Source organism: Sus scrofa, chromosome 15 (genome assembly GCF_000003025.6).
Source record: "Sus scrofa isolate TJ Tabasco breed Duroc chromosome 15, Sscrofa11.1, whole genome shotgun sequence".
NCBI classification, from domain to species: Eukaryota; Metazoa; Chordata; class Mammalia; order Artiodactyla; family Suidae; genus Sus; species Sus scrofa.
In genome coordinates, this window is record NC_010457.5 from 87,104,188 (window position 1) to 87,131,644 (window position 27,457).

Here is a 27,457-nt window from a genome sequence, read left to right on the forward strand (position 1 = left end):
TCATCACATCTGCTCTTCTCCACTTCTCCATATACTCTTCTCAAAATGCCAGCTGGCAAAACATCTCCAACAGGATGTTGTAATATATACTTAAGGGGTCTGTAACAAAACAACTTTCCTTATAACCAACCAGTGTCCTGATTTCACTCTGTTTATGGCTACTATTCTCCAAGTTACTTGGGCATAAGGCCTTAGTTTTTTGGTTTTGTTCTGTTTTGTTCCCACAGCTTTCTCCTAAGTCCTCCAATGAAGATCAATCAGTTCAACTTCTGAAAATCTTTCAGTTTTGAGTGGCTCTAAATATCACCTTAAGGGTGCTTTGTTTTGTCCTTCTATATGGGGGTACCTGTCAGAAAGCCTACGAATATGCTTTAAAGTGTGGATTATAGTGTCTAGAGAAAAGGTTGGTTCAGGGTCCATTGGAGCTTGCAGTTCACTATTTCTAGGAAACTCAAATATGCAAAGACTGGATCACACCTTAATTGAATAAAAATTAATGTATCTAGAGTACACAATGCTATACTTAAATGTTGTGCGTGTTTATCTTTGTGCCACAGGTATTAAAAAAAGCAGAGAAGACGGTGTTAAATGACTTTCACCACAATAACAACACATCAGGCTTATCAGTAACTACATTAAAGCCTTAATCAATTACAATTTTTAAAGATTTAAATTTTGGAATCAATGATCAATGGTTATGATCCCTCTTAATTTGCTCATACCTTCTTTGTGGCCCTTAACACATTTAAAAGTTTCCTTGTCTGTCCCCCAAGGCAGGAGTGTTTTACACAGGAATACATCTCATTTGTTTTTGTACTTCTAGCACTTAATACAGTGCCTGATCCCAAATGAGTGTTGGAAGAATTAACTTATATTGACTATTAGTCAATAAATTTATGAGGGACTTTTCTATTACTAAGAAAAAAAGATACTATGCTCAACTGTATTATTACAAATTACAATGTAAAAGGACTTATTTTCAAATATAAACAGTTCTAAAACTCTTTTTATATATCTATAAACCCTTTTTAATCTAGTCACTCTCTGTCACTGTCTTAAAACTTCAAGTATTTGAGAATTGGCTTCTTCCTTTTAGAGTTGACAATTGTTCTTTCCTCAAAAATTCATCACATCTTATTCATTGTTGCAGTTCAAAATATAAATGTGCATATTTGAGAGTAACATTTAGTATCCAAATATTCTAAAATTATAATTACCAGGCTAATTAGACTAAAAGACCAACTAGTTGGGGCTTTTACATTGTTTTCATGTTTGTCTTAACAGAAGAATAAAGAAGAGAAAAAGATATAAAAGGCTGTCAGGGAAAAAAATCCAATTTTCTGATTAAAGATAACACTCCAAATAAATCAATGAAAAATGTATTTTTTAAAAATCTGCTCTTTTGCCACAAAAACATTTAAAAAGCAAGATCGTTGGACTTCAAATAGTGATGTCTAAAATTCAAGTGTAAGTAATTTATATTTTTGTGATGTAAATTTCTATCTATTGCCTCCCAAACTTAAGTCAGCTCTGTTTCAAACACAAATTCCTTAGTTGGGGACATTTTTAAAAAAAAATTTAGAGAACCAACAACCACTAACCTACCAAACCTTCATGGATACTAGTTGTGTTCTTAACCTGCTGAACCACAACAGGAACTCCCGGATTGCCTCTAATAATGTAAACTGTTTATCTGATATATATAGTACAGAATAAGGACAATGGATGTTTGACAGAAAGATAATCCACAAACAGACCCAACTCAGAGGAAATCAGAACCAAAGAAGACCAGAAAGAAGTAAACAATCACCCTCACCCCAGGAAGACTAGGAAAGACACAGGCCACCTCCACTCATAGAATGAGCCTTGAGCCAAATGTATTTGACTCTCAGATAACTGGCACTTTAATGAACACCTGGATTATGCAACTTTGAAAGTAAAAGAAATGCCAAGAAAAACATTCTCAGATGGCGACCTTACAAAGGAAGTGTCAGTGTCACACAGCACTTGGTGGAGAGCTTTGGAGCCTCATGAATGCATTTGTGTATGATGAAACTGATCCAGAACTTTTTCCTGGGGCTCAGGGATGCAGCCCTGGCTCCTCCCATAGGACCTGTTTAGTCCACAGGGGGCAGAAATGGAGCAGTCATTCATTCATTCAGATCATCTTGGATTGGTTCCTTCATTTTCATGAGAGGATTTCAACCCTGTTTTGTTTGCATTGATTGATTTCAAAAAATCAATCTAGCTGATTTAAATCAGCAAAATCACTCTGTCTGCCAGGACCATGCCAGAGACTATGACCTCATATATTTTACTACCTCCAACTGTTATCAAAATCAAAGTTATAAAAAAGAACATTTCCACAGGATGACTGCCTAAAAAAAATGTAGTTTATTCATCTCTATAATATGCTTAGATTTTAAACCTGGATCAAACCAAAACATCATTCATTATGCTGAAAAAATATGTGGACAGTGTTTTGTGGTGTGTGTATGTGTGTTTGGGTATATTTGGACAAGTCCCTCTACTCCTATAAAATTGCTTTTACTAAATTGAGCTTTGCTGTGATAACTGCTGCTTACTGGCTGTTGGTTTTATGGGTGAGAAATATTACGGAAGTTGTCTCTCACATCACTGAGCCAGCCCTTCATAAGCCCTGTGGGAGAAGAGTTCCTCAGACCTTCAAGTGCAAGGAAGAGCTTTGCCTCTCCTCAAATGACGCATTCTTATTTTATAGACCATGCAAGTCCCATGAGTACCTGTCCATGTAAGGAAATTTAATTTTTTTTCATTTTCATTTTAACTTCTCTTATATCTCTTCTCACATGAATTTAAAATAAGAATGTTGTAAAAGACCCACTGTTAAAGTGGCATTCTTTCAGTTAAAAATATATATATATTTATAATTTTTTTTTCCAGAGAGAGGAACCAAACTATGGCCTCTGTAGTTTTCTTTATATATATATATATATATATATATATATATATATATATATCCTCTATAGTTTCTTGCCTTCATGAAACAATCAGGTCTCCTTCAAGATTCCAAAGAGGCTAATGGGGAAGTATGCAACTCTTTAGTTAACAGGGTCTCCTGGTTTTAATAGGTCACTCAGCTCATCTTCTCTGTACATAGAACAGAGCTGGCTGCTCTTGACCAACTTAGGTCCTCAGTCTCCTTGATCAACAATTCTTGGCCCAAAATTTTCTAACATCACAGTGTGCCTGCTCTTTGTCTGGCACCCATCTCTGTCCTGAGTCATCTTACCCCAAGCTGTGCATCAACTACACCAGCTGCCTCTACCCTGATCAATCTGGCAAACAGGAAGAAATGGCAAAAAAAAAAAAAAAAAAAAAAGCAAGCAAGATTTACAAGTCTATGTGGAAAAAGAAATACTAAAACTGTTTGTTTGAGAGTTTTTTGTTTTTTGGGTTTTGTTTTTTTGCTTTTTGTTTTTTTTTTTTTTTTTTTTTTTTTTTTGCTTAGGGCCGCACCTGCAACATATGGAGGTTCCCAGGCTAGGGGTCTAACCAGAGCTATAGCAGCCACTCTACACCACAGCCACAGCAACGTGGGATCCAAGCCATGTCAGCAACCTACATCACAGCTCAGAACAAGGCCAGATCCTTAACCCACTGAGTGAGACCAGAGATCAAACCCACATCCTCATGGATACTAGCTGGGTTCTTTTCTTTGGCTATTAACTTTAGAAAAATCTACCCTAAAATATAAACAACTTAAATATCATCTTTAAAAAACTGCTATTCTCGGAGTTCCCAGCGTGGCACAGTGGTTAACGAATCCGACTAGGAACCATGAGGCTGCAGGTTCGATCCCTGGCCTTGCTCAGTGGGTTAACGATCCAGCGTTGCCGTGAGCTGCGTGCAGTGTAGGTTGCAGACGCGGCTCAGATCCAGCATTGCTGTGGCTCTGGCGTAGGCCGGTGGCTACAGCTCCGATTCGACCCCTAGCCTGGGAACCTCCATATGCCACGGGAGCGGCCCAAGAAATAGCAAAAAGACATAATAATAATAATAATAATAATAATAAACTGCTATTCTCACTGAACAGCCACGTGTAAATCATGAAATTAGAATACTCCCTCACATCATATACAGAAATAAACTCAAAATGACTTAAGACATGACACCATAAAACACCTAGACGATCACACAGGCAAAACATTCTCTGACATAAATCATACTAATGTTTTCTTATGCCAGTCTCCCAAAGGAACAGAAATAAAAGCAAAAATTAAAAAATGGGACCTAATCGAACTTACAAGCTTTTGCACAGCAAAGGAAATATAAATAAAGTGAAAAGACAAATTATGGACTGGGAGAAAATAGCTGCAAATGATGTAACCAACAAGGGCTTAATTTCCAAAATATACAAATACTTCATACAACTCATTATAAAAAAAAAAACAAAACAAACACAACTCAAATAAAAAAGAGGAAAGAGTTCCCATGATGGCTCAGCGGTTAATGAACCCAACTAGCATCCATGAGGACATGGGTTCAATCCCTGGCCTCACTCAGCGGGCTAAGGATCTGCTGTTGCCGTGAGCTGTGGTATAGATCACAGATGAGGCTCAGATACCACATTGCTGTGGCTCAGGTGTAGGCTGGTGGCTACAGCTCCAATTAGACCCCCTAGCCTGGGAACCTCCATATGCTGCTGACAAAAAAAAAAAAAAAAAAAACAGGAAGAACACCTAAATGGGCATTTCCCCAAAGAAGACATATAGATGGCCAACAGGCACATGACAAGATACCTAACTTCACTAATTATTAGAGAAATGCAAATGAAAATTACAATGAAGTAGCACCTCACACCGATCAGAATGGCCATCATTAAAAAATCTACAAATAATAAAAGCTAGAGAGGATATGGAGAAAAGGGAAACCTCCCTTATTCTTGTTGGGAATGTAAATTGGTACTTCCACTATGGAGAACAGTATGGATGTTCCTTAAAAAACTAAAAACAGAGTTACCATACAATCCAGGAACCCTGGCATATACTTGGAAAAGACAAAAACTCTTAATTTAAAAAGATATATTTACCCCAGTGTTCATAGTGGAGCTATTTACAATAGCCAAAACATGGAAGAAACCTAAATAATGTCCATCAACAAATTAATGTATAAAGAAAATGTGTGTGTGTGTGTGTGTGTGTGTGTGTGTGTGTATTCAATGGAATATTACTCAGCTGTAAGAAAGAATGAAATAATGCCATTTGAAGCAACACGGGTAGATGTAGAGATTATCATACTAAATGAATTCAAAGACAAATATTATATGATATCACTTATATGTGGAATCTAAAAAATAGTAGAAATGAACTTATTTAAAAAAAAAAAAACAGGAACAGATTCACAGACATAGAAAACAAACTTATGCTTACCAAAGGGGACATGGGAAGGGGATAAATTAGAAGTAAGGGATTAACAAATGCACACTACCACATGTAAAATAAACAACAAGGATTTATTGTATAGCACAGGGAACTATATTCAATATATTTCAATAAATTACAATGGAAAATAATAGAAAAAATATATATATATACATATATATATATACACATACACACTCCACGTCACTTTGCTGTATACCTGAAACTAACACAATATTGTAAATCAACTATACTTTAATTTAAAAAGAAAACCCTATTCTCAAGTCACTCAGTACATATATTCACTTGCTATTAATGTGTAGATGGAAGGAAGATAAATTCTGATATAAGCTCAAAAGAAACATTAATTGAGAATTAAATATGCTTTCAAAAACAACTCTCAAATGATGCAAATTATTTAAAAACTGTTTTATTTCAGATTCTCAAATCTTTTTCATGGAAGTTGATCATTCAACAGTTACTTCCTATGTCATTCTCTAAGGCCAGTATTACCCTGATATCAAAGTCAGACAAAGATACTACGAGGGACAAAAAAAAACCAAAAACAAAACAACACAGAAGTATCTCTAACAAATATTAATGTGAAAACCTCAACAAAAAACTACCAAACAAAATTCAATAAAGTATTAAAAAGGATTATATACTATGACCAAGTAGGATTTTTTCCTGGAATGCAAGGATAGTTTAGCATATGAAAAATCAATATAATACACCACACTAAGAGAATAAAGGGGAAAAAACGGGATCATTTCAAGTGATGGGAAAAAGCATGTGACCAAATTCAGCATCTTTCATGATAAAACCACTTAACAAACTAAGAATAGAAGCAAATAACATCAACATAATCAAGGATTAGAATATTGATAAAACAGTATCATGTTTAGATCAATAACCTACATCAAAAAAACCAGACTCACTAAAAATTTCCATAAGGAGTACTTACCTGCCAAGATTTCCTTGAATTGTCTAAACCATATGTCACAGTGATCTTCACTAAAATTAATAAGATCAAGTGTAGAGTCCTTCAATTTATTTTGTTCCTTTCTCAAGCATATGAAGAGTGTGATTCCTAATAAAGTGCCACTTTTCTGTTGTTTAACAGAATAACGCCATTTCAGTTTGACAGAGAATATATCCTTGAGTTCAATAAATTCTTCTTTACGTAGAAAATCATACTTGGAATCACCTGAAAATAAATTAAGTTTTCCAATCAAAACTACTGTCTCTATAACTTACATATATGAATAATTAATAGTGAAAAAAATAGAAAATCTTTATCAGCTGTAATTTTATTGATTATGCTTTATGTTAAGCCCTGTATGAGAGGGAGAGGGAAAAAAAAGAAAAAGAAAAATTGGATTTTCCCAAGAATAAAAAATAGAAAAAAATGGAAGAGAGTTCTGCCGCACAAGGTTTAGGACCTTCAGAATCTGAGAATATTCAATATATGAAAACTTCCAAGAATATAAACAAAGCAACAATTCAGTAATAATAAATTAGTGTCATGCAAGAGACTTCCTGATACTTATAGGGACAGAGTAAAATAATATAAAGAAGAGAATTCACTTACAGAAGTGAGTTTATGAGAGGTCGTTGAAGGCAATATGCAAGGGGAGGAAATGTACATTCTAGGTAAAGTAACACGCAGAAAGGAAATAGTTAAGATTACTATGAGTAGAAAACATGAATTCCTGCCAATGTAAAAAGAAAGATCCACCTGAAATCTTATTATAGTATGACTGTATTTTATAATGGCATTAAATTTTACTAGTTATGTTTAAACACAGGTCAAAAAATACTTATTATTGTGATAATGGACAATTTCAACTGATTCTCAAAGTAGGAATGTTTTATACTTGAAAAAAAGTACTTTCAGGAGTTCCCATTATGGCTCAGTGGTTAACGAATCTGACTAGGAACCAGGAGGTTGCGGATTCAATCCCTGGCCTTGCTCAGTGGGTTTAAGAATCCAGCGTTGCCATGAGCTGTGGTGTAGGACACAGACGCGGCTCAGATTCCCGGCCGGCAGCTAGAGCCCCAATTAGACCCCTAGCATGAGAATCTCCATATGCCACAGGTGCAGCCTTAGAAAAGACAAAAAGACAAAAAAAAAAAGTACTTTCAAAACTTCCACTCTGGACAACATGGAATCATAAGGACTCGTTTTACCTTCCTCCTGAAACAACTCAAAGAGTACACCAGAGATAAGAAACCTTAGTTTTCGGACAGAGGACATGAGGTAGCACAGGAGGACAGTGATCCCAGAGAGGGGGAAAATAAAGAAGCCATGTGATTCCCAGTCGACTGCCAGGAGGGTCCCCAGGCCACAGAGCAAGTAGGGGAACCCTGGTGAAGCCTGGTGGTCCCCCTGAGTTGATTAGAGTTCCCTGGGAAAATTATTATAGACAAGAGAACTGCATGTAGAGAGAGAGCTCTGTGGATCTGCCCCTTGAATCCTCAGCTGAGCATGGATAGGCATGTGTGTGAGATCAGGGAAAGAGCTGCCCAAAGGGTCAGAGAAAACAAAGCTCAGAGATCATACAGGTGTTTCCACAAGCCAAAGCAGAAAAATAATGCAGTACTGGGAAGAGTATTGTCTCTTTAGTGAGCTTACCAAAAGCTGCTCTGAATTCTACCTAACAAAGCTTAAAAGCAAGCCTAAAAGGATTCAACTGTTTCCAGTAACAACATCCTAGAACAAACACAAGAATATTTATAGGAATTCAAAAATATTCAGCAACTGTACATGGTAAAATTCACAGTCTTATTCAATCAAAAATCATGACACATGTAAAAAGACAGAAAAATATGACCCATGATAGGAGAGAAAAAAATCAATAGAAATAGATGCATAAGTAATTATGAGCACTAAAACAGCCCCAGCAAGAAGAAACCCTCTATTAGCTTCCTTTACCCTTAAGCGGGCACAATGATATTCCTTCTCTGCATTCTCCTGGAGTTTTTTGGCCTCTCCTAACCATCTTGCAAATGATAGCACAATTGCTTACAAGGCACATGTACCACCAAAAAAGAATGAAGATCTTCTCTTGGTGTTTGCAGTGGGGGATAGGGTGAACCCAAAGGCAGTATTTCAGGCCTGTCATTTCCTCAGAAAGCTGAGGCTTCACCTCCATGTACTTTCTTTTCTTTTTTTTTTTTTTTTTTTTTTGTCTTTTTGTCTTTTTGTCTTTTTGTTGTTGTTGTTGCTATCTCTTGGGCTGCTTCCGTGGCATATGGAGGTTCCCAGGCTAGGGGTTGAATCGGAGCTTTAGCCCCTGGCCTACGCCAGGGCCACAGCAACGCGGGATCCAAGCCGCGTCTGCAACCTACACCACAGCTCACGGCAACGCCAGATCGTTAACCCACTGAGCAAGGGCAGGGACCGAACCCGCGACCTCATGGTTCCTAGTCGGATTCGTTAACCACTGCGCCACGACGGGAACTCCCCTCCATGTACTTTCTACTGCTATTGTCACCTGGGTGATCAAAGACTCAAAACCCTCAAAAGTATCAGTGCAACAGGAAACATTTATATGTACTAGAAAACAGTCATCACTGTTACTACAATCATCACTGAAACGAATCAACACTGTATCACCATAGGCCAAAGTGTCCCATATGTCTTCATGAACAGAATGAGTCAACCTACCTTTGCTCTGTAAGTACTAATAGATTATTTGTGTTGGTAAGATTGACTTTTCTCTAGTTCAATGGCTCTCAAACTCTTGGTCTCAGAACCCATTTATACTCTTCAAGACTGAGGGCCCCAATTGTTTTTGTAGGTTATATCTATTGATATGTACTATATTACTCTTCGGAACTGAGACTTTTTTAAGTACAAAAATACAAAGCATACACTTCATTAGCTATCGGGGCAATGGTGTCATCTTGTATGTCAGCCTCTGGAAAATTCCACTGTACCCTTGAGAGAGAATAAGAGTGAAAATAACAAATAAGTTCTTAATAATAAGAAGAAAACAGCTTTGACCTCACTAACCCCATAAAAAAGTTTGGTCCTAGACCACCCTTTGAAAATGCAGCTTTCACATATTTTAGACTCTTTTCCCTTTGATCATATAATGAAGTTTGACCTTTTACAGACTCAACTTTTCAATTAACTAAAATTATTTCCATTTGAATACTCCAAATTTGTATAGACTGGACAGTGAGAGTTCCTCCAACCTGCCTCCTTAGTTACAATCTCCAGATGTCTTTGAAAATAACCTCTTATAACAGCATAGAGTTTCAGGATCATGTAAACTCCCCAAGGAGCTCTCATTCCTTGTCAGGAAGTATATACTAGAAACTAAAAGCTGTATTGTATGTATCATATACAAGGGAAACCAAGTTCTTTCACAGTAAATCATCAATAAGATAGTTGCAGCTGGTGAGCTTATTAAAAGCTATTTGCACTTGTTGGGCAGGTAGACATATGGCCAGGATCTCTAGAACAATTGGGGTTGGGGGAAGACCAGGGAGATTCTACATCCTTCTTCTACCTTCAAGAATGGAGTAAAGCCGGCTGGTCAACAGTTGTGACAAAACCTTACCCTGTGGTGTGTAATATCCATATAGTAAACAGTGTCTAAGAGGTATAAAGAAGCTGGCCTCCCACATAGGGGTCTTCAGGGGGTCGGCTTCATACAGCTGAATGTGTACAGGTAACTCCTATCATTTATCTACCTTAGGGGACTTTATATTCTTGACTATATTTGTGATTTCTTTTCCAAAAATCAATCAAACAATCAAGTTGAATATCTTTGCATTTATTTTTCATTTGTATTTCTTAGAAGAGCTGCCACTACACATGCCTCTTTTTGGTTGATTGTCTATTTCTTATTAATTTCTCAGAGTCCTTCAAATATTCTTGAAATTAGTCCTTTATTATATATGCATATGTGACAATTTGTTCTAGGCTAATCTTATATTTGTTATAACCTTGTGTCCCATACCATGATTATTTATGTAGTCAAGCATACAACAAATAGCACTCCAAAGGAGGAAGGGAGGGAGGGACCACTGAGGGTAAAAAATAATGCAAAGGATGAAATATACTCTTTTCACTCAAAGTCCTAAATTATTACCATATGTGCTTTACTTTGGCAGTAAACAATTTATTGACTATTCCTATTTAAAGTCTCTTGTAAGTTGCAAATTTAAAGATACCAAGCCAACAGCCAAGATCCAACTTAGTAGTAAGAACTAAAAGAATTTCTCAAAACAGGGCAAGAAGGGCAAGAATACCTATTATCACTCTTACTATTGCCAATTATTCTAGACTTTCTCACCACTATCACATAAGGGGAATGAAATTAAAACAACTGGTGGTAGAAGGGCTGGAGGGGGAGCTGAAACTATAACTCTTTATAGATAGTATAAATATATTTACAAAACCCAAAAAGAATCAACTTAAAATCATTAGAACTAATAAGTATATATCCAGTATGGAAGCTGGTTACAAATCTATCAATACCTAGAAAGAAAGCATATTGGAGATAAAGAGATCTTAGGCAAATTATTATCCTAGGAACAAAATCAGCAAAATGATCTTGGACTTGTTTGGTGGAAAAGGCCATTCAAAATACACTGAGAGACAAAGCATTGAATAAACATAGGTATATCAAGTTCTAAGATTACATATTTTTATGCCAGTATTCTCATATTAATAACTACTTATAATGCAACCCCAATCAAAATCTCAATGGTATTTTCTCTGTGTAAGGGGCAAGGAACCTAATCAAATGACTTGCAAATTTTCTTGGAATAAATATATTAAGAAAATGTTTTAACAGTAATGAGAAGTGCATACCTGATTAGATAACATAATGTTCTGTAAAGCTGTAATAATTTAAACATCTAGAAATAGATAAATGAATGGTCCAAAGAGACACCTGTATGTGTTTTAAAAGTCACCAATGTGATAATTGTACTATCCAAGCTCAGGAGCAAATATTCAGTAAACGGTGATTTAGGACTGGTTCATCTTTAAAAGAGAAAAGAAAAAAATAGATCTATATTTCATCAAATACACCAATATTCCTAGGTTAGAGAGAACTTTATATAACCATAAATTAGTAAAGCCATAAACACTGAACTAAAGGAAGACATTCAGAGACTGTGATACTTAATATAAAAGTAATTTAATGCCTATAAAGTCCTAGAGTCCCATAAAGAGAAGTCACAAACAAAGGCCAACTGGGCAGAAATATTTGCAACATATGACAGTTAAATAATCTATTTAATCAAGAAAAGAAACACTTTAGTGGAAAATTACATAAAAGACCCAAGACAGGCATTTCACAAAAGAAGAAATGCAAATGGTCCAATGAACATATGAGAAAGTTCAATCTAATTAGTAATCAAAGAAATGCAAATTAAAACAACAAGACACCATTTTTTTTTGCCTTTTAGACTGGCACAAGATCAAAAATAAACCTCAGTGATGGTGTGGGTAAAGGGAACCAGTCCCAGCACTGGTGGGAATGCAAAAATGGTAACTGCTGGAGTACAAGTCAGGAATATGTATCAAAAGATTTCAAAATGTTAATTGCAGTAGTATTTTAATAACAAAAATATTTGAAGTACTCTTATGTCTTCAATAGAGGAATGGTTTAATCTTCTGCAACTCATAAATGAGCAAGTTAGAAGATCTCTTGTGTTCTGATCTGGAAAGACATTCACGTTTAAGACATATGAGTACGTCGAATACAAGCAAGTGACAAAATAATCTGAAGGATTTGATCATTCATTGAAAAGAGAAAAGAAAACTCAAGTGGAAAACACATAAAAAAACTTAATAGCGGCTACCTCTTAAAAGAGAGGTAAGAGGGAGTATAAGATTCATTTTTTCTTTTAAACTTCCCATTACATTTGGTAAATTTTTTTAAATGAAGAGAAAGGAAAATGCTTTAAAATATGCCTACTTTTGATCCAGCAAATTACTTCTAGGATTTAACCCTAAGGGAATAAATAATATGCACAATTTAGCTAAAAGAATACTTACCCAAGCATTATTTGAGTGAAACTTGGAAACAACCTAAATGTGTAACACTGAGTATTGCTTCTGGAAAATAAAGCATATTCATGTACCAGAATGCTATTCAGCCATTAAATGTAGAAATCTGACAAGAAAAGTGTCTAAAACAGTGAACCACATTGCCATTACTGTTTTGCATATATTTATTGAATACACAGTGTATGTGGAATATATTTCCATATGCACATATGTAAGGAAAACTTGGAAAGCAAGTGAGATTGTGATTTAGTTTGTGTATATGAATTTTTAGTTTTCCTACAATGTAAATATTTCTGTAATTAATTGAAAAAGATGGCTTCCTTTGCTCATCCTAAAATAGTTCCTGATCCTATTACTCACTTTAATTTTTAAAATTTGATTTTCTAAAATGTAAGGATAGCTAATATTACAGAACATGAGCTCTATGCCAGACACTGCCCTAAGCACTTTACATCTATTATCTCATTTAATCTTTACACTAACCCTAGATAAATATATTTTCCTAAAAGAGAAAGAATGCAGGATAGAGTGTTTAAGTAACTTATCCATGGTTGTATGGCTATTTGGGGTTAGATCTGAGATTTAAATCCAAGAGCTTTGGCTGGTCTTTCCAACACTGCACAGAAGTAAGATCCCTCTTCAAGTAAACACACTCTCATCTGACCCTCTGGATCTATTTTTTGTTCTAGCCAAACTTTAAACAGTTGCCAAACCATTGTTCTATCTCTAACTAGTCCCTAGGAAAATAGTAAAACCACCAATGTGTCCTAACTGAGTAGTAAGTTGATTCTTAAACACCTCTGGGGTAAAGGGCGCACCCTCAGTGATATCAAAAATCCACATACAATTTATAATTGGCCCTCCATATCCAGTTTCCCCCATCCATGATTCCACATGCAAGGATGCAGACAACTGCCTGCTATTTACTAGAGGAAAAAAAATCTGCATATATGTGGACATGCGTGATTCAAACCTGTATTTCATCAGAAGCTTCAAGGTGACCATCAGGGAAATGGAAGGTTAGATTGTAGCAACTGAAGCTGACAGAAGTGAAAATTCTGAAAATATATGTAACTCTCTATGAGTGGTATTTCCTGCTTTATCTGCTCAAACTTCCAATCTTTTCCCGCATTTGCCCACAGGTTCAAATTTGGGGTTTCACATGAATTAATTCTTTGCCACTGAGACAAAAGGAAACTAAGAGAGAACCACAGATTTAGAATAAACATTTTGTTTTTATTTGAAATGAAAATAAACATAATTGATCTGTAAATAAAATAGTTTTTGCTTCTTTTACAAATTCCTAACAAATATACAAATGTTCTTTTACAAATTCCTAACAAAATATACAAATGTTCTTCAGCACTCTATTATTCTCAGTAGCTATAGAAATAACTCAGGTGCCAATTTCCTGCATACATGTTCTGGTCTGTTATTCATTTCTACAGTGTTAATCATTCCTGTGACATGAGGAAATCTGCCCAGTTCTTTCTAATCACAGGCCTCACCTGACTTTGAATAAAACTGTTTCCCAACAGATGTGAAGATGTGTATATTATTAGTTTTGCAGAAAATTATTTTCTCATTCTGAATATGGTCTTTAGTAATAAAACTTAGAATTCTGTGAACTTGAATTTAAAATGTTTTTTATCTAATGGCTTGGAACTGTATAAATATTGTTTAGTCCATCATAGATTAAATGGTGATTGTCTATGTCTTTGTTTTGTTTTTGAAGATCTTAAGATATAAGCAGTGGACCAGCTGGCTCTGCAGGGCAGCTGGACATTGGTTTCTAAGACTTGAAAGAGCTAGGGCCAAAGGTTCCTCAGGTTTCTAGGTGGAAAGCCCTCAGGCTAACCCCCAGCTAAGGCTGAAAGTTCTGGAGATCAACTGATAGGATAAACTGAAAATCTAAAAAGGTCATTGTTTCTCCTTAACCCACACCAACACACTTACTCTTTGGGAAACATGTAGAAAACACAAATATTTATGAGAAACAAGATTAAAGACAAAAAAAGAAAATAAACCATATTCAGAGAGAAGACTATTATCTTGGAGTCTATAAAAATTGAGCACCTGCCTATATGGGAAAAGAATCTGAAATAGAACGGAAATTTTTCACTTTGCTATACACCTGAAACTAACAACATTGTAAGTCAACTATCCTCCAATAAAATTTTGAAAAATTGACCACCTAACTACACCCCTTTATAAGTAGTACCTTAAGAATGACTCAGACTATCTTTATTCTCTATGTGAATCAGAAAATATTGCTTTTGATTTATAAACTACTTTATCGATAAATTTACAAAATGCTCAAACATATTTAGGTCTTTTATCTCTGCTTAATTTTTTATCTGCAAGATAACTGCTTCGATACCCAGGCCAGCCACTTCTGTTGTAGTACAAACCAGTTTCTGCCATGAATAACAGCAAATGTTTTCATAATTGTATGCAAAGGCACATTTCCATGCACATCCAAACACATTCAGACCTTGTATAAAAGAGAAACTAAAGAATTTTAAAAATATACTTTGGGGGGCTATAGTTTACATATTCCTTTAATTTTACCTTAATATTAAACATACCTTTATCAGTGAAAAATATGAAACAAAACTTAATCCATAAACTGATATTTGATAACAGTAGATAAAAATACGAAAAAGTATTTATGGACACTTTTTTCGAAGCTTATGAGAATTAAAACCTTACAGATGATACATAATTTTTCCTTGTGGCATGAGGTTTATTATTTTAAATCTATTGGTTCATTAGGATCATATTGGTTATAGTTAGTTGTTTCAGAACATTAACTGTCCTCTCACATTACTTACAGAGATGCTGGGACCATCTGTTCTAGCACAGGATTTAAGTATACGTCTATTGGATATCATGCTATTTATTTAATTCAGCACCCACTTCCTATTGTTGTATTTTCTTGGGGGGAAAAGTCAATTTAATTACAGGGAATAAAGATAACCTTTCCTGGCAGGTTACCCTGTCACCATGAGAGCAAAGCAGGCCCTGATTAAAGTAGGTTACGGTAGTTAACAAGAAGAGTAAAACCAACAACACTTAAGAATATTTAGCAAAGGTTTAACAAAAATAGAACAGTGAATGGCACTTTTAAAAATATTACTGTAAGCCCAGGGCTTGTCTGAATCAATCTTGGCACATCTGTCTGATGCAGACCGTAAACAGGATTAGAGCTGGATTTATCTGCTTGGCGCTAATTGTGCTCACAGTTCCTGCACATGTCCACTCTTTAAAACACTGCCTGAAAAACAAGCCTGTCTGATAGACAGCTCCCACAACATAGTGTAGACACACACTTATGGTCTATGAGATGGTTAAGCAATGTGATGGCTAACAATTTTTTTTTTTTTTTTGGCTCTTCAGACTTACTTATCTAATCCCCTAATTAAAAATACAAAATTCTGTTTGAATACACCACATACTGAGATAAATCTGTGAAGCAAGGGACCAATAAATTTGAATACACTTTAATTGTAAGAAGAAAACACAATTGTTAATAATCAGGTTAAACCAGGGTTTAAACAAATAGGGCCGCTCCAGTAATTTACTGAAAAACCATCACAATGCATTACTATCCTCAAGAATTATGACTTAACATTTGTTAGCAGAAAAGTTTCAGTTCCTAAATAATGCACTTATCAAGAGTAACAAGAAGAGAATTTTTATCTAGTAAAAGAATTATAGAGGAAATTCTAAATGTACAATTTATTGAGAGAGATAAATGCTGATCCAATACCCCAAAATCATATTTTTATCACACCAAATAAAAAACTACTGTTTGATTTCTATCAGCAATTTTCCCTCCTTACTGCTATCCTGTGTAAACAGCTTAGATACTTCTCTTACAAACTTAACCACTTGAAGATACACAGGTGCTTTGCATAAAGTCCAAAATAAACTAATCAGTCCAAAAATTTAAATATTATTCTTTGGTTTGATGATTTCAAATATAGACAGGGAACAAATAATTCTTAATTCAAAACATTTAATACCTATGATTCAAAGTGATATTAACAATTTTAAATTACATAGTCTATGATTAATCATAAATGCCACATTTTAAAAAAGTACAATCAAAAATTTAGACTGACTCCCAATCATAGACAATCTCTTCTAAAGTTTTTTCTTGATATATAACTTACTCATGTTCCAAATATTTTTTAGTGAGCTCTTCAGTTTTTTTCCCAAATTTCTATTAATAAAAGTGTGTCTATATTTACACTGTTGTTTTGTGCAGACAAGTAATGGAGAAATTAGCAAATTAAGCCAGTCATTTAGATATTTAAACCAAACACCTCCATCAGCAGTTCTCAATGTGTAGTCTCAGGAGGTACAAAGGGCCAAAATGATTTTTATTATAATGCTAAAGATGTTATTAGCCTTTTTCACCATGCTGACAGTTGCAAAGCAACAGTGGTTAAAACTCCTGGTGTCAGTATGAATCGAGGCAGCAACACCAAATTTCACTAATAATTGTTTCATTGCTCACCACCTCAAACTTACAGTTTAAAAAAAAAAAAAAGTTTCACTTAGCTGTCGATGAAGCAGTAAAACTATAATTTTTTTAAAATCCCTACCCTTTACTATATTTTTTAACATTATGTGCAATGAAATGGGAAATGTGCAAAAAACATTTCTGCTACAAATGACAGTGATGGTTCTCTCTGGGAAAAGCATTTATATTATTTGCATTGTGACTTGCTGGTGTTTGTGGTAGACGATTTTTGCTTGAAAGACAGACTAACAGACTACGGCATTCAGACATGAGTATTCGACAAATGTTTTCTGGAAGCTGAACAAATGTTTTCTGGAAATTGAGCAAAGTGAGCCAGTCACTTAAGAAAAACAACTGAGAATATTTGCTGTCAATGATGAAAGTCTAGTTTTCAAGCAAAATAGAATTTTGTAAAACTTGTACCTACCATGGTGAGCTTGACAGCTTCCCAATAATTAAAGAATTTTCTGGTGATACTGGCAGTGATGTTAATGTACCTGATATTTTTTAGATGTTATATAATAAAATATCAACATTTGGAAGCTCTGTATAACTCATCAGACCAAATTTTCCACATAGTCAATGCAGGATGTTATAAAATCATGCATAATAAAAGATTCATTTGAAGTACAAGACAGACCAATACACTTTCAATTAACCGACTATAAGAGGTTAATTGATATGTTTTCAGATCCTGCTTTGTAATTAACATTTAAGAAATCAGCACTTACCAAGTTTTACAACAGTATCAAAGAAGGATATCCACAATTACGTGAAAACATTATTAAAATACGTTTCCTTTTCTAAACAATATCTATGACCAACTGGATTTTCCTTATATACTTTAACTAAAACAAAATTACAACAAACTGAATCCTCTTTAATTTCCTTGATTAATGTTCTATAGTTCTCAGCATATAAGTCTTTTACCTCCTTGGTCAGGTTTATTTCCAGGTATTTGATTTTTTGAGGTGACATTTTAAAAGGTATTGTATTTTTGTATTCCTTTTCTAATATTTCATTGTTAGTATACAGAAATGCAACTGATTTCTAAATGTTAATCTGTATCCTGCTACTTTGCTGAATTCCTTGATCAGTTCAAGTAGTTTTGGGGTTGAGTCCTTAGGTTTTTCTGTATATAGTATCATGTCATCTGCATACAGTGACAATTTTACTTCTTCTCTTCCAATTTGGATACTTTTTGTTTTGTTTGATTGCTGTGGCTAGGACCTCCAATACTATGTTGAATAAAAATGGTGAGAGTAGGCATCCTTGTCTTGTTCCAGATTTTAGTGGGAAGGCTTTCAGCTTTTCTCCAATAAATGAAAAAATATTCCATGCTCTTGGGTTGGAAAAATTAATATTGTAAAAATGGCCATACTACCCAAAGCAATCTACAGATTCAGTGCAATCCCTATCAAATCACCCATGACATTTTTCACAGAACTAGAACAAACCATCTGAAAATTTAAATGGAACCACAAAAGACTCAGAATTGCCAAAGCAATCCTGAGGAACAAAAACCAAGCAGGAGGCATCACTCTCCCAGACTTCAGGCACTATTACAAAGCCATAGTCATTAAGACAGTGTGGTACTGGTACCAAAACAGACAGACCAATGGAACAGAAGAGAGAACCCAGAAATAAACCCAGACACACACGGTCAATTAATCTTCAACAAAGGAGGCAAGAATATAAAATGGGAAAAAGACAGTCTTTTCAGCAAGTGATGCTGGGAAAACTGGACAGCTGCATATAAATCAATGAAACTGGAACACACCCTCACACACATGCATGAAAATGGCTTAAAGAATTAAACTTAAGACAAGACACCATCAAACTCCTAGAAGAGAACAGAGGCAAAACATTCTCAGACATCAACCTTACAAATGTTTTCTCAGGTCAGTCTCCCAAAGCAAGAGAAGTAAAAGCAAAAATAAACCAATGGGACCTAATCAAACTGACAAGCTTTTTCACAACAAAGGAAACCATAAAAAACAAAACAAAAAGACAGCTTACAGAATGAGAGAAAATAGTTTCAAATGATGCCACTGACAAGGGCTTAATCTCTAAAATATGCAAACAACTAAAACAACTCAACACCAAAAAAGCCAACAACCCAATGGAAAAATGGGCAAAAGATCTGAATAGACATTCTCTAAAGAACATATACAGATGGCCAAAAAGCACATGAAAAAATGCTCAACATTACTGATTATTAGAGAAATGCAAATCAAAACTACTATGAAGTACCACCTCACACCAGTGAGAATGGCCATCATTAATAAGTCCATAAATAACAAATGCTGGAGAGGGTGTGGAGAAAAGGGTACCCTCCTACACTGTTGGTGGGAATGTAAACTGGTACAACCACTATGGAAAACAGTACAGAGGTACCTTAGAAAACTCAATATAAAACTACCATATGACCCAGCAATCCCACTCTTGGGCATATATCCCAACAAAACTTTCCTTGAAAAAGACACACACACCTGCATGTTCATTGCAGATAGCCAAGACATGGAAACAACCTAAATGTCCACTGACAGATGAATTAATTTTTAGTACATATATATAATGGAGCACTACTCAGCCATAAAAAAGAACAAAATAATGCCATCTGCAGCCACATGGATGGAGCTAGATATTCTCATACCAAATGAAGTCAGTAAGAAAGAGAAAGACAAATACCATATGATAGCATTTATATCTTGAATTTAATATATGGCACAAGTGAACCTTTCTACAGAAAAGAAACTCATGGACTTGGAGAACAGACTTGTGGTTGCCAATGGGGAGAGGCAGGGAGTGGGATGGACTGGGAATTTGGGGTTAATAGATGCAGACTATTGCCTTTGGAATGGATAAGCAATGAGATCCTGCTATACGGCACTGGGAACTATATTTAGTCACTTATGATGGAGCATGAAAATGTGAGAAAAAAGAATGTGTATATGTATGTGTGACTTGGTCACCTTGCTGTAAAGTAGAAAATTGACAGAACACTGTAAATCAGCTATGATGGAAAAAATAAAAATCATTTCAAAAAAAGATACAACAAACTGAATGCAGACACAATCCTGAAAAATTTAGCTTTTAGTAAGGCTATTAATGAAGGCTGTGTCTTTTTTTCATTTAAAAAGAAATTTTACTGAAGTATAGTTGATTTACAATGTTGTCTTAATTTCAGCTAAACAGCAAAGTGATTCAGCTATATATATACATATATATATATATATATGTATATATATATATACATCTACACATATCCATTCTTTTTCATATTTTTTCCCATATAGGTTATTGTGGAATATTGCACAGAGTTCCCTGTGCAGGTACCAGTGACTATCCATTCCATATATAATAGTGTGTATATGCCAATCCCAAACACCCAATCCATCCCTCATCCTCACCTTTCCCCTTTTGTAACCATAAGTTGGTTTTCAAAGTCTGTGATTCTGCTTCTGTTTTGTAAATAAGTTCATTTGTAACCTTTTTTTATTCAATTCATATAATAAGTGATATCATATGAAAAGGCTGTGTCTTTCTATAAAAGAGATTTGCAAAATGTAAAGTAGTTGAGAAAATGGTATTGATTGGGGTTTTTTTGGAAACTAGTTTTTAGTAAAAAATATTATTTATGCTAAAATGCAATAGATTTATTGTTATATTTAATATTTTAATGTCTTGTAATTTCTAATATAAATAAGTACAACTTAGGTAATATAAACACAAGCTCTTTGTGGTTTTTAATAATTTAAGAGTATGAAGGAGTTCCAAAGAGCTCCCATTGTGGCTCAGCAGGTTAAGAACATTGTCTCTGTAAGGACAGAAGTTCAATCCCTGGTATCACTTAGTGGGTTAAGGATCCAGTGTTGCCACATAGGTCGCAGATGCAGCTCAGATCTGGTGTTGCCATGGCTGTGGTGCAGGCCTCATCTGCAGCTCCAATTCAACTCCTAGAATGGGAATTTCCATATGTCCCAGGTGCAGCTGTGAAAAAAACAAGGGGGGAGGGGTGTTCCAAGACCAAAAAGCTCAAGAACCCCTGGTCTACCTATAGTGTTGTGCGATAGGGCTAACCTAAGAAAAATGGTGTGATTCATGCATTTTTATGGTTTCATATCTCATCAAGTAACTAAGATTTTATCATCCAATGTTTTAGGCTATCTTTGCAGTAAGTCCTACTATATCTAAACCTAGTAAAATAAAAGAATGGTTCACAATTTCATATTGTGTATTTCATATTCTAAAACATGAATTTATCATGCAATTGACTGGTTTTGTCATTTCTACTTTAACCAAGGCACTTATGTACTTCTACTGGGACTATTTATTCCTTGATTTTATTGTATACTTCTGTGTTTGCCTCTGTCATTTTATATGTCCATTTCCACCTCTATTCTTTAGGAAAAACATTTATAAATAGAGAGTGTCTAAGAATAGCACACACGGAAAATACCTTAATTGGTTCATCTTACTCTTATAATCTAGTCTTTTTTTGGCATTATAAGTTATGTATATCAGCTCGTACATGAAATACAGTTCTTATATATTCTCCTAGATGACCTTTGCACAGATTCCTCATGCACCTCAGAAGTTTAGTAATGAGTCTTCCTTTTTCTAATTTCTCAGCAATTTACTTCACCAGTATCTTCATCCTCCTCCTCAACTCTCAGCTCTGTATCCCAGCACCTAGCTCAATACTTCAAACACAGGCTGGGCGTCCAATAAAATTTTGTTATTGACTATATTTACCATCAATCAGATAATATTTTAATCACAGTATATGTAGTTCAACCTCTGAACCTTTGCTCCTTCATTTCCCAGCAAATGGAAGGCCTTCTTGACTCTAATCTTTTCAAACATTAACCATCTGTCAAAGTACATTGAGCCCCTCCTCCAAGAAACAGCCTTTATTTTTCCAGTCCCTCTGAATTCCTTTGGCCCAGTACCACTCAGCTGAAAGGTAGTCACTTAGCAGAAATCCTAACTTAACAGAAGTGAAGGCACACAGGTCCCTCGAAAACTTTTAAGAACTTAATTTATATATATTTTTCCCCACACTAATTAAATGTCAACTACCTTTAAAAAAAATAGCAATGGGGAAGGGATTAGAGAAAGATGAGACTATAATAGTTTAGGGTAAATTCAAAAGCTTATTTCAAAAGCTTATTTCTTTACTATATTTGAAAGCCTAACATTCCAGCCACTCCTGTGTGGATATTAAACTGCTAACATTAATGTAACAATCTCCACAGACAACTGTTTCTATGAGAGCAAAGGTTATGGAAGTCTTCCTCTTCCATGACCTGAAACTTTCTAGACAGTGGAAACAGAACTAGATGAAGCCACAATGATGGCTTCTATTGCCAGCATCTAAAGACTGTGGCTGGGTATGGGTTTCCTGCGTGGTAAAGGCCCTTCTATCTCACAGTCCAAGCTGATTGCTACTCATATCAACATAGTCATGATGACTTTGCTTTCACCTCCACCATTACTAGCAATCAAATGCCCTCCCTAGGCAGGTCCAATCCCCTGTCACCTCATAATAGTAACAGAAAAGTTATCACATAGTCCTCCAGATCATCTGAAGGGCTTTGCTTCTGAGAGACACTAAAAGGCTCACTTTTACAGCACTCCCATTCAGTTTTACCTTTAAGACTGTCATTATTTGCTAAGAAGCCAGGAAAGTATTCAGAATAATACTCTAAGTCCAGAGTATCTGAACTTAGCATGTGCAGATCTGTATTGCTGGAAGGAAGCAGAACCATGACATGGGAGACTAAAGGAACTGATAATTTTTACTTAATGAAGCATGAGCTTAGCACCAGAGAAGAAAAAGTTTATCTAAGGAGCAAAGACAGCTAGAAAGAGAATGCCATTATCCCGACCATCCAGAAATGGACTAGAAGAAATTCACCTCATCATGCTCCAGGACTCCTGAACTTATCATTAGTCCACTTTTCAGATGCCAGGTACGGCACATTTGTGGTTGAGGAATCACTGTATGTGTGTGAAGGGAGCAGAGTGGTAGAATAAAGAGAAACTACCAAAAGCTACATATACTGAACATACAAAAGTAAATTTAAATGCAAATATATTCAGAATTGCTAAAATATGGAAACAACCTAAGTGTCCATCAATGGATAAAGAAAATGTCACACACATATGTGCATCATGCACGCACACTCACACATACCCCATGGAATATTATTCAAATATAAAAACAAAGAAATCTTGCCTGTGAGATACCTGGGATAGAAGCTTAAGGGCATCTATCCTAAGTGTAATGTCAGACAAAGAAAGACAAATACTGTATGACCTCACTTATATGTGAAATCTTAAAACACAGAAACAAAAACCACAAGCTTGTAGACACAGAATGGACAGGTGATTGTCAGAGGTAAGGGGTAGCAAGTGGTTGAGGAAGGTCCAAAGGTAAGAATGTCCAGTTTTAAAATGTCAGGGGGATATAATGTACAGCATGGTGACTATAGTTAATAATACTGTATTGCAAGAGTTCCTGTTGTGGCACAGCATGAACTAATCCAAAGTGTATCCATGAGGATGCAGGTTCGATCCCTGCCTTGCTCAGTGGGTCAGGGATCCAGCATTGGTATAGGTCGCAGATGCCACTCAGATCCCCCATTGCTGTGGCTGTGGCGTAGGCCAGAAGCCCTAGCTCCAGTTCTACACAAAGCCTGAGAATTTCTGTATACCTCAGTTGCAGCCCTAAAAAATAATAATAATACTGTCTTGCATATTTGAAAGCTGCTAGGACAGCAGATTTTAAAACATCACAAAAATTAAAATTTTGTAACCATATATAGTGATGATATGAACTATACTTGCGATCATTTCAAAATGTACACAAGTATCAAATCATTACACTGTACATCTAAAAATGTTTTACATCAATTATACCTCAAAAAGTACACATTTGAGATATTCTAAAAATATTTGTAAATCTTTATTAATTTGACGAGGACTTGAAGGCTTAGACTTAGTGGAGACAATGGAAAAGTGCTAAACAATTTTAATGTCGCCAATCCATTTTATTTAAATATCCAATGTAATAACTTTCAAGACAAAGTTCATGTTTATTTTTAATATGCTAGGCATATGAGAGATATGTGTCTTTCGTTTCCATCATTAAAAGTATATATTTGACAAACACATTTGGTTTCTGTTTTATTTTTGGCATTCAAAAACTCTAAGTAAATCTAGTGATAACTGATTCTAAGGAAGAAATATTAAAGTGAAGTTACCAATAAAATATAGTCAAATATCCTAACTTTTAAATTCATTTCAGTTGGACTTAGGCAAATGCAAAAAAAAAAAAATTACAACTTAGTAAACATACAAAAACTGTAAATTATGCTGGTCAGTTGATAATATTCAGCCTCCTATTCACATAAAATATGATGTTCTACCTATATATTTAAAGGAAAATTTAAAAAGCCATTTTTGAGTAGAAATCAGAAGATAGAATTTTTTCTAAAAAGCATTATATTGATTCATAGAATCCGATATGAATTAAGCTCAGTGTTTGATGTTTTGAATAATGTTATTTATTCAAGTGTGTTCCCAATTTAAAAAGTTTTAACAGTTTCTTCTCCATGCCTTTTGTCGTAATAATTTTTTACCACATAATTAATTAGTACTATGATAAAAGACCAAAATTAAAGTAAGAAAGTATGACTTGATAATGTGAAAATTTCAGAGAAAATTTAACATTTTAGATCAGGTATATTATATATTTTCTAATACCATAGAACATGTAATCGAAGCAAAATAGCTTATAGGATTACAGCAAGCTCTTCTCTACTGTGCTATAATAGTATTGTATTTTTTAGAAAGATAAATTTGATATCAATACGATGTGACACAACTGCATCAAACCTTAATTTCACTCACAGTAAGAAGTCACAGGATTAAATAACACTGTGCAGTCTTTTAGAAAAGTTTATTGCTTCCAGATGGATTCAAGTTTCCTTTCAGCCCTGATTACATCTAATATGCACAGGGTGCCAACATTATAAAGGACAGAGTCAAAAATATCATTTATATAGATAGCACAGAGCAGGGTGGAGGAACTTTGGCTTCTAAATAGGTTGTACCGATCAGGTCTTGACTATTTTTAAGACATTATAAGGAACCTTTAATAAAACACAAATACCACACTATATAAATATCTTGCATGATGGCTGTTCCACAGAAAAACACAAATCTACAGTGAAGTATCTGTAAGATGACTCCTAGCTCAAGCTGCATGCTCACTGCCCCCATGTTGGGTTGTGCCATGTGTCACACTGCATGAGGCTTGCCACCAAGATGTCCACCTGTGCCTCTGTGGCAGAAGAGGCATCCATGTTTATTTCGTTTATTAGCACTGTTGAATATAAGTCATTGTGATCAGAGAGGAAGACCTTCAAAAACACTGACTACTTCAAGCCTCATTTGCTAAGTTTAAGGATGCAAGTACCTCACTACTCTTGTTTAAAATAGCATTTTCTTCTACAACTGAAGTATCACTACCGTAGTATCCTTTCCACAAAACCCAAACAAAGAAAGATCACCCCATAATGGGAATTAAAAAATAAAATCGCATCTGCTCTGTCTAGTCTATGAAGGAAAAGCAATAAAAATTCATGATTGAAGAAAGATTTCAGTCTGTAGATCAGAAGCCAACTTCTAAAATACAGTAAAATTCTAGTAACACTTCCATTTTCTTAAGTTTAATTTTTCAAATGTTTTGAAAGTTTTGTAGAAATTACAAATTTGATTCAATACAAATGTTAAACAATTTATTATGTAGACTTCCAAACAGATTAGCAATTTAAATACAATTATGGTCTCAAAGCTCAAAAGAAGAAAAAAAATGATTAATTTCTGAAAGGATATAAAATCTTTCTTGCTAGAGAACCACTGGGAAAAGTGGTTTTACAATAATTCCTACTCATGCCTAACTTTCTCCCTGTGGATACTCAACCAAAACTAAGACAAATATCATTACAGTACTTTATTATTCACATTTTCTTTAGAGAGAAATAAGTTCATTTATGTAAGGGATATATAAATGAATGTTACAATTTCAAGTGATTTTAATGGAAGTTTTGCCCTTCTATTTTCAATTAATTTGATACGTGATAATTAAAATGTATATGAGCATTAAAGTTTTTAATTTTACTTGCTTTCAAACAGTGACTATATCTTTGATCAACTGCATGAAAATGCTCTAAGGTACAGGGTGATCAAATGAAGAATAAAATTATACTAAAAATCTATTTAAAGTTACATGCCAGGTCAATAACAAATCAATGCAACAGAGTCCAACTAATTAGGCTACCAGGCACTAGCGCAGATAAGAGGTTTTGTGTCAGCTGATGACGCGCCCATTAAGTATTACTGATATTCCAAATACTATATGTGCTTGAGTTAACTATTACTAACCAATTTGTTTTTGGTAATGGTTAACTATTCTTAAACTGGTAACAATGTCTTCTAAATAGCAGATATTTTTGAGTGAAAAATGGGCCTCATTCCTCCTTTCAGTTATTGTTGCCTGGACACTCTCCACATGCCAGACTTGCTCTACAAAAGAAAAGATAGAGATCTTTCCTGACTACACATTACCACTGCATAAGGATTAGAAAAAAATAATAAATAAGGGAGCAAGCCATGTAGTTACAGATCCAGAATTTCTCATCTGCAATTCCAAAATCCCCAAAGGTCTGAAAATTGGGGTTTTTTCTTAAATCATTTGTCAACAAAACCAGAGTTGACCTCATTTTGCCCCCAAATTGGACCTGACAAGGAAATTCTAAGTCTTTATTTATGCCACTTAGCATGGATATTCTTAATGTTTCATTCAGAAATATTAATGTTTGAATATGCAATGTGCTACCTGAGGCTAATTGCGGCGTTACATACTCATAAACATATGCCCCATGTTAGCTTTCTAGAAATCAGTAAATAGCTGAATTTCCACACAGCTGATTCCAAGGGTTTCTAAGCAAAGGGAACAGTAAGTGTAAAGGTCCTGTGGCAAGAGCATACTTGGTGTATTCAAAAAAATAGCAAGATGTGGCCGGAATTAGCAAGAAAGCAGGGAGGCTAAGTCCTGAGAATACAAGGTTCTGGAAGCAGGTAGAATGTGTAGGGGTACATAGGCTACAGAAAAGACTTTGGATTCTAGCCTGAATAAGATATGAAAGCTTTGAAAGTGTTCGAGTGGAAGAAAAATTGTGATCTGAGATGTGATTTAAAAGTAACATCCTATCCTGATACATAGAGAATAGACTGACAGGTGACATGGTTAGAGATGGAGAGACTAGTAAGGAAGTTTATACAGTACTCCAAGTGAGAAATGATGGTGTCTCACACCAAGATGGCAGCAGTGACCCTATTCAATTTTGAATATTACAGAGGAAGAATCAACAGGATTTGTTAATGGATTGGATGTAGTGTAAGAAAGAGTAGAAT

The 27,457-nt window shown here is 35.0% G+C and overlaps 1 protein-coding gene across 3 annotated transcripts in view; it reads right to left on the bottom strand.

The window, feature by feature from the left end:
• CERKL (ceramide kinase like) overlaps positions 1-27,457 on the bottom strand; it is a 130,319-nt gene that overhangs the window by 74,951 nt on the left and 27,911 nt on the right. For 2 of the 3 annotated variants that reach the window (XM_021075443.1, XM_021075442.1), the window contains exon 2: positions 6,367-6,609. The exons of the other annotated variant lie outside the window; for it this stretch is intronic. In XM_021075443.1, coding sequence (XP_020931102.1) covers positions 6,367-6,609 — 243 coding nt within the window. The remainder of the gene's footprint in view (positions 1-6,366; positions 6,610-27,457) is intronic. 3 annotated transcript variants of the gene reach the window in all.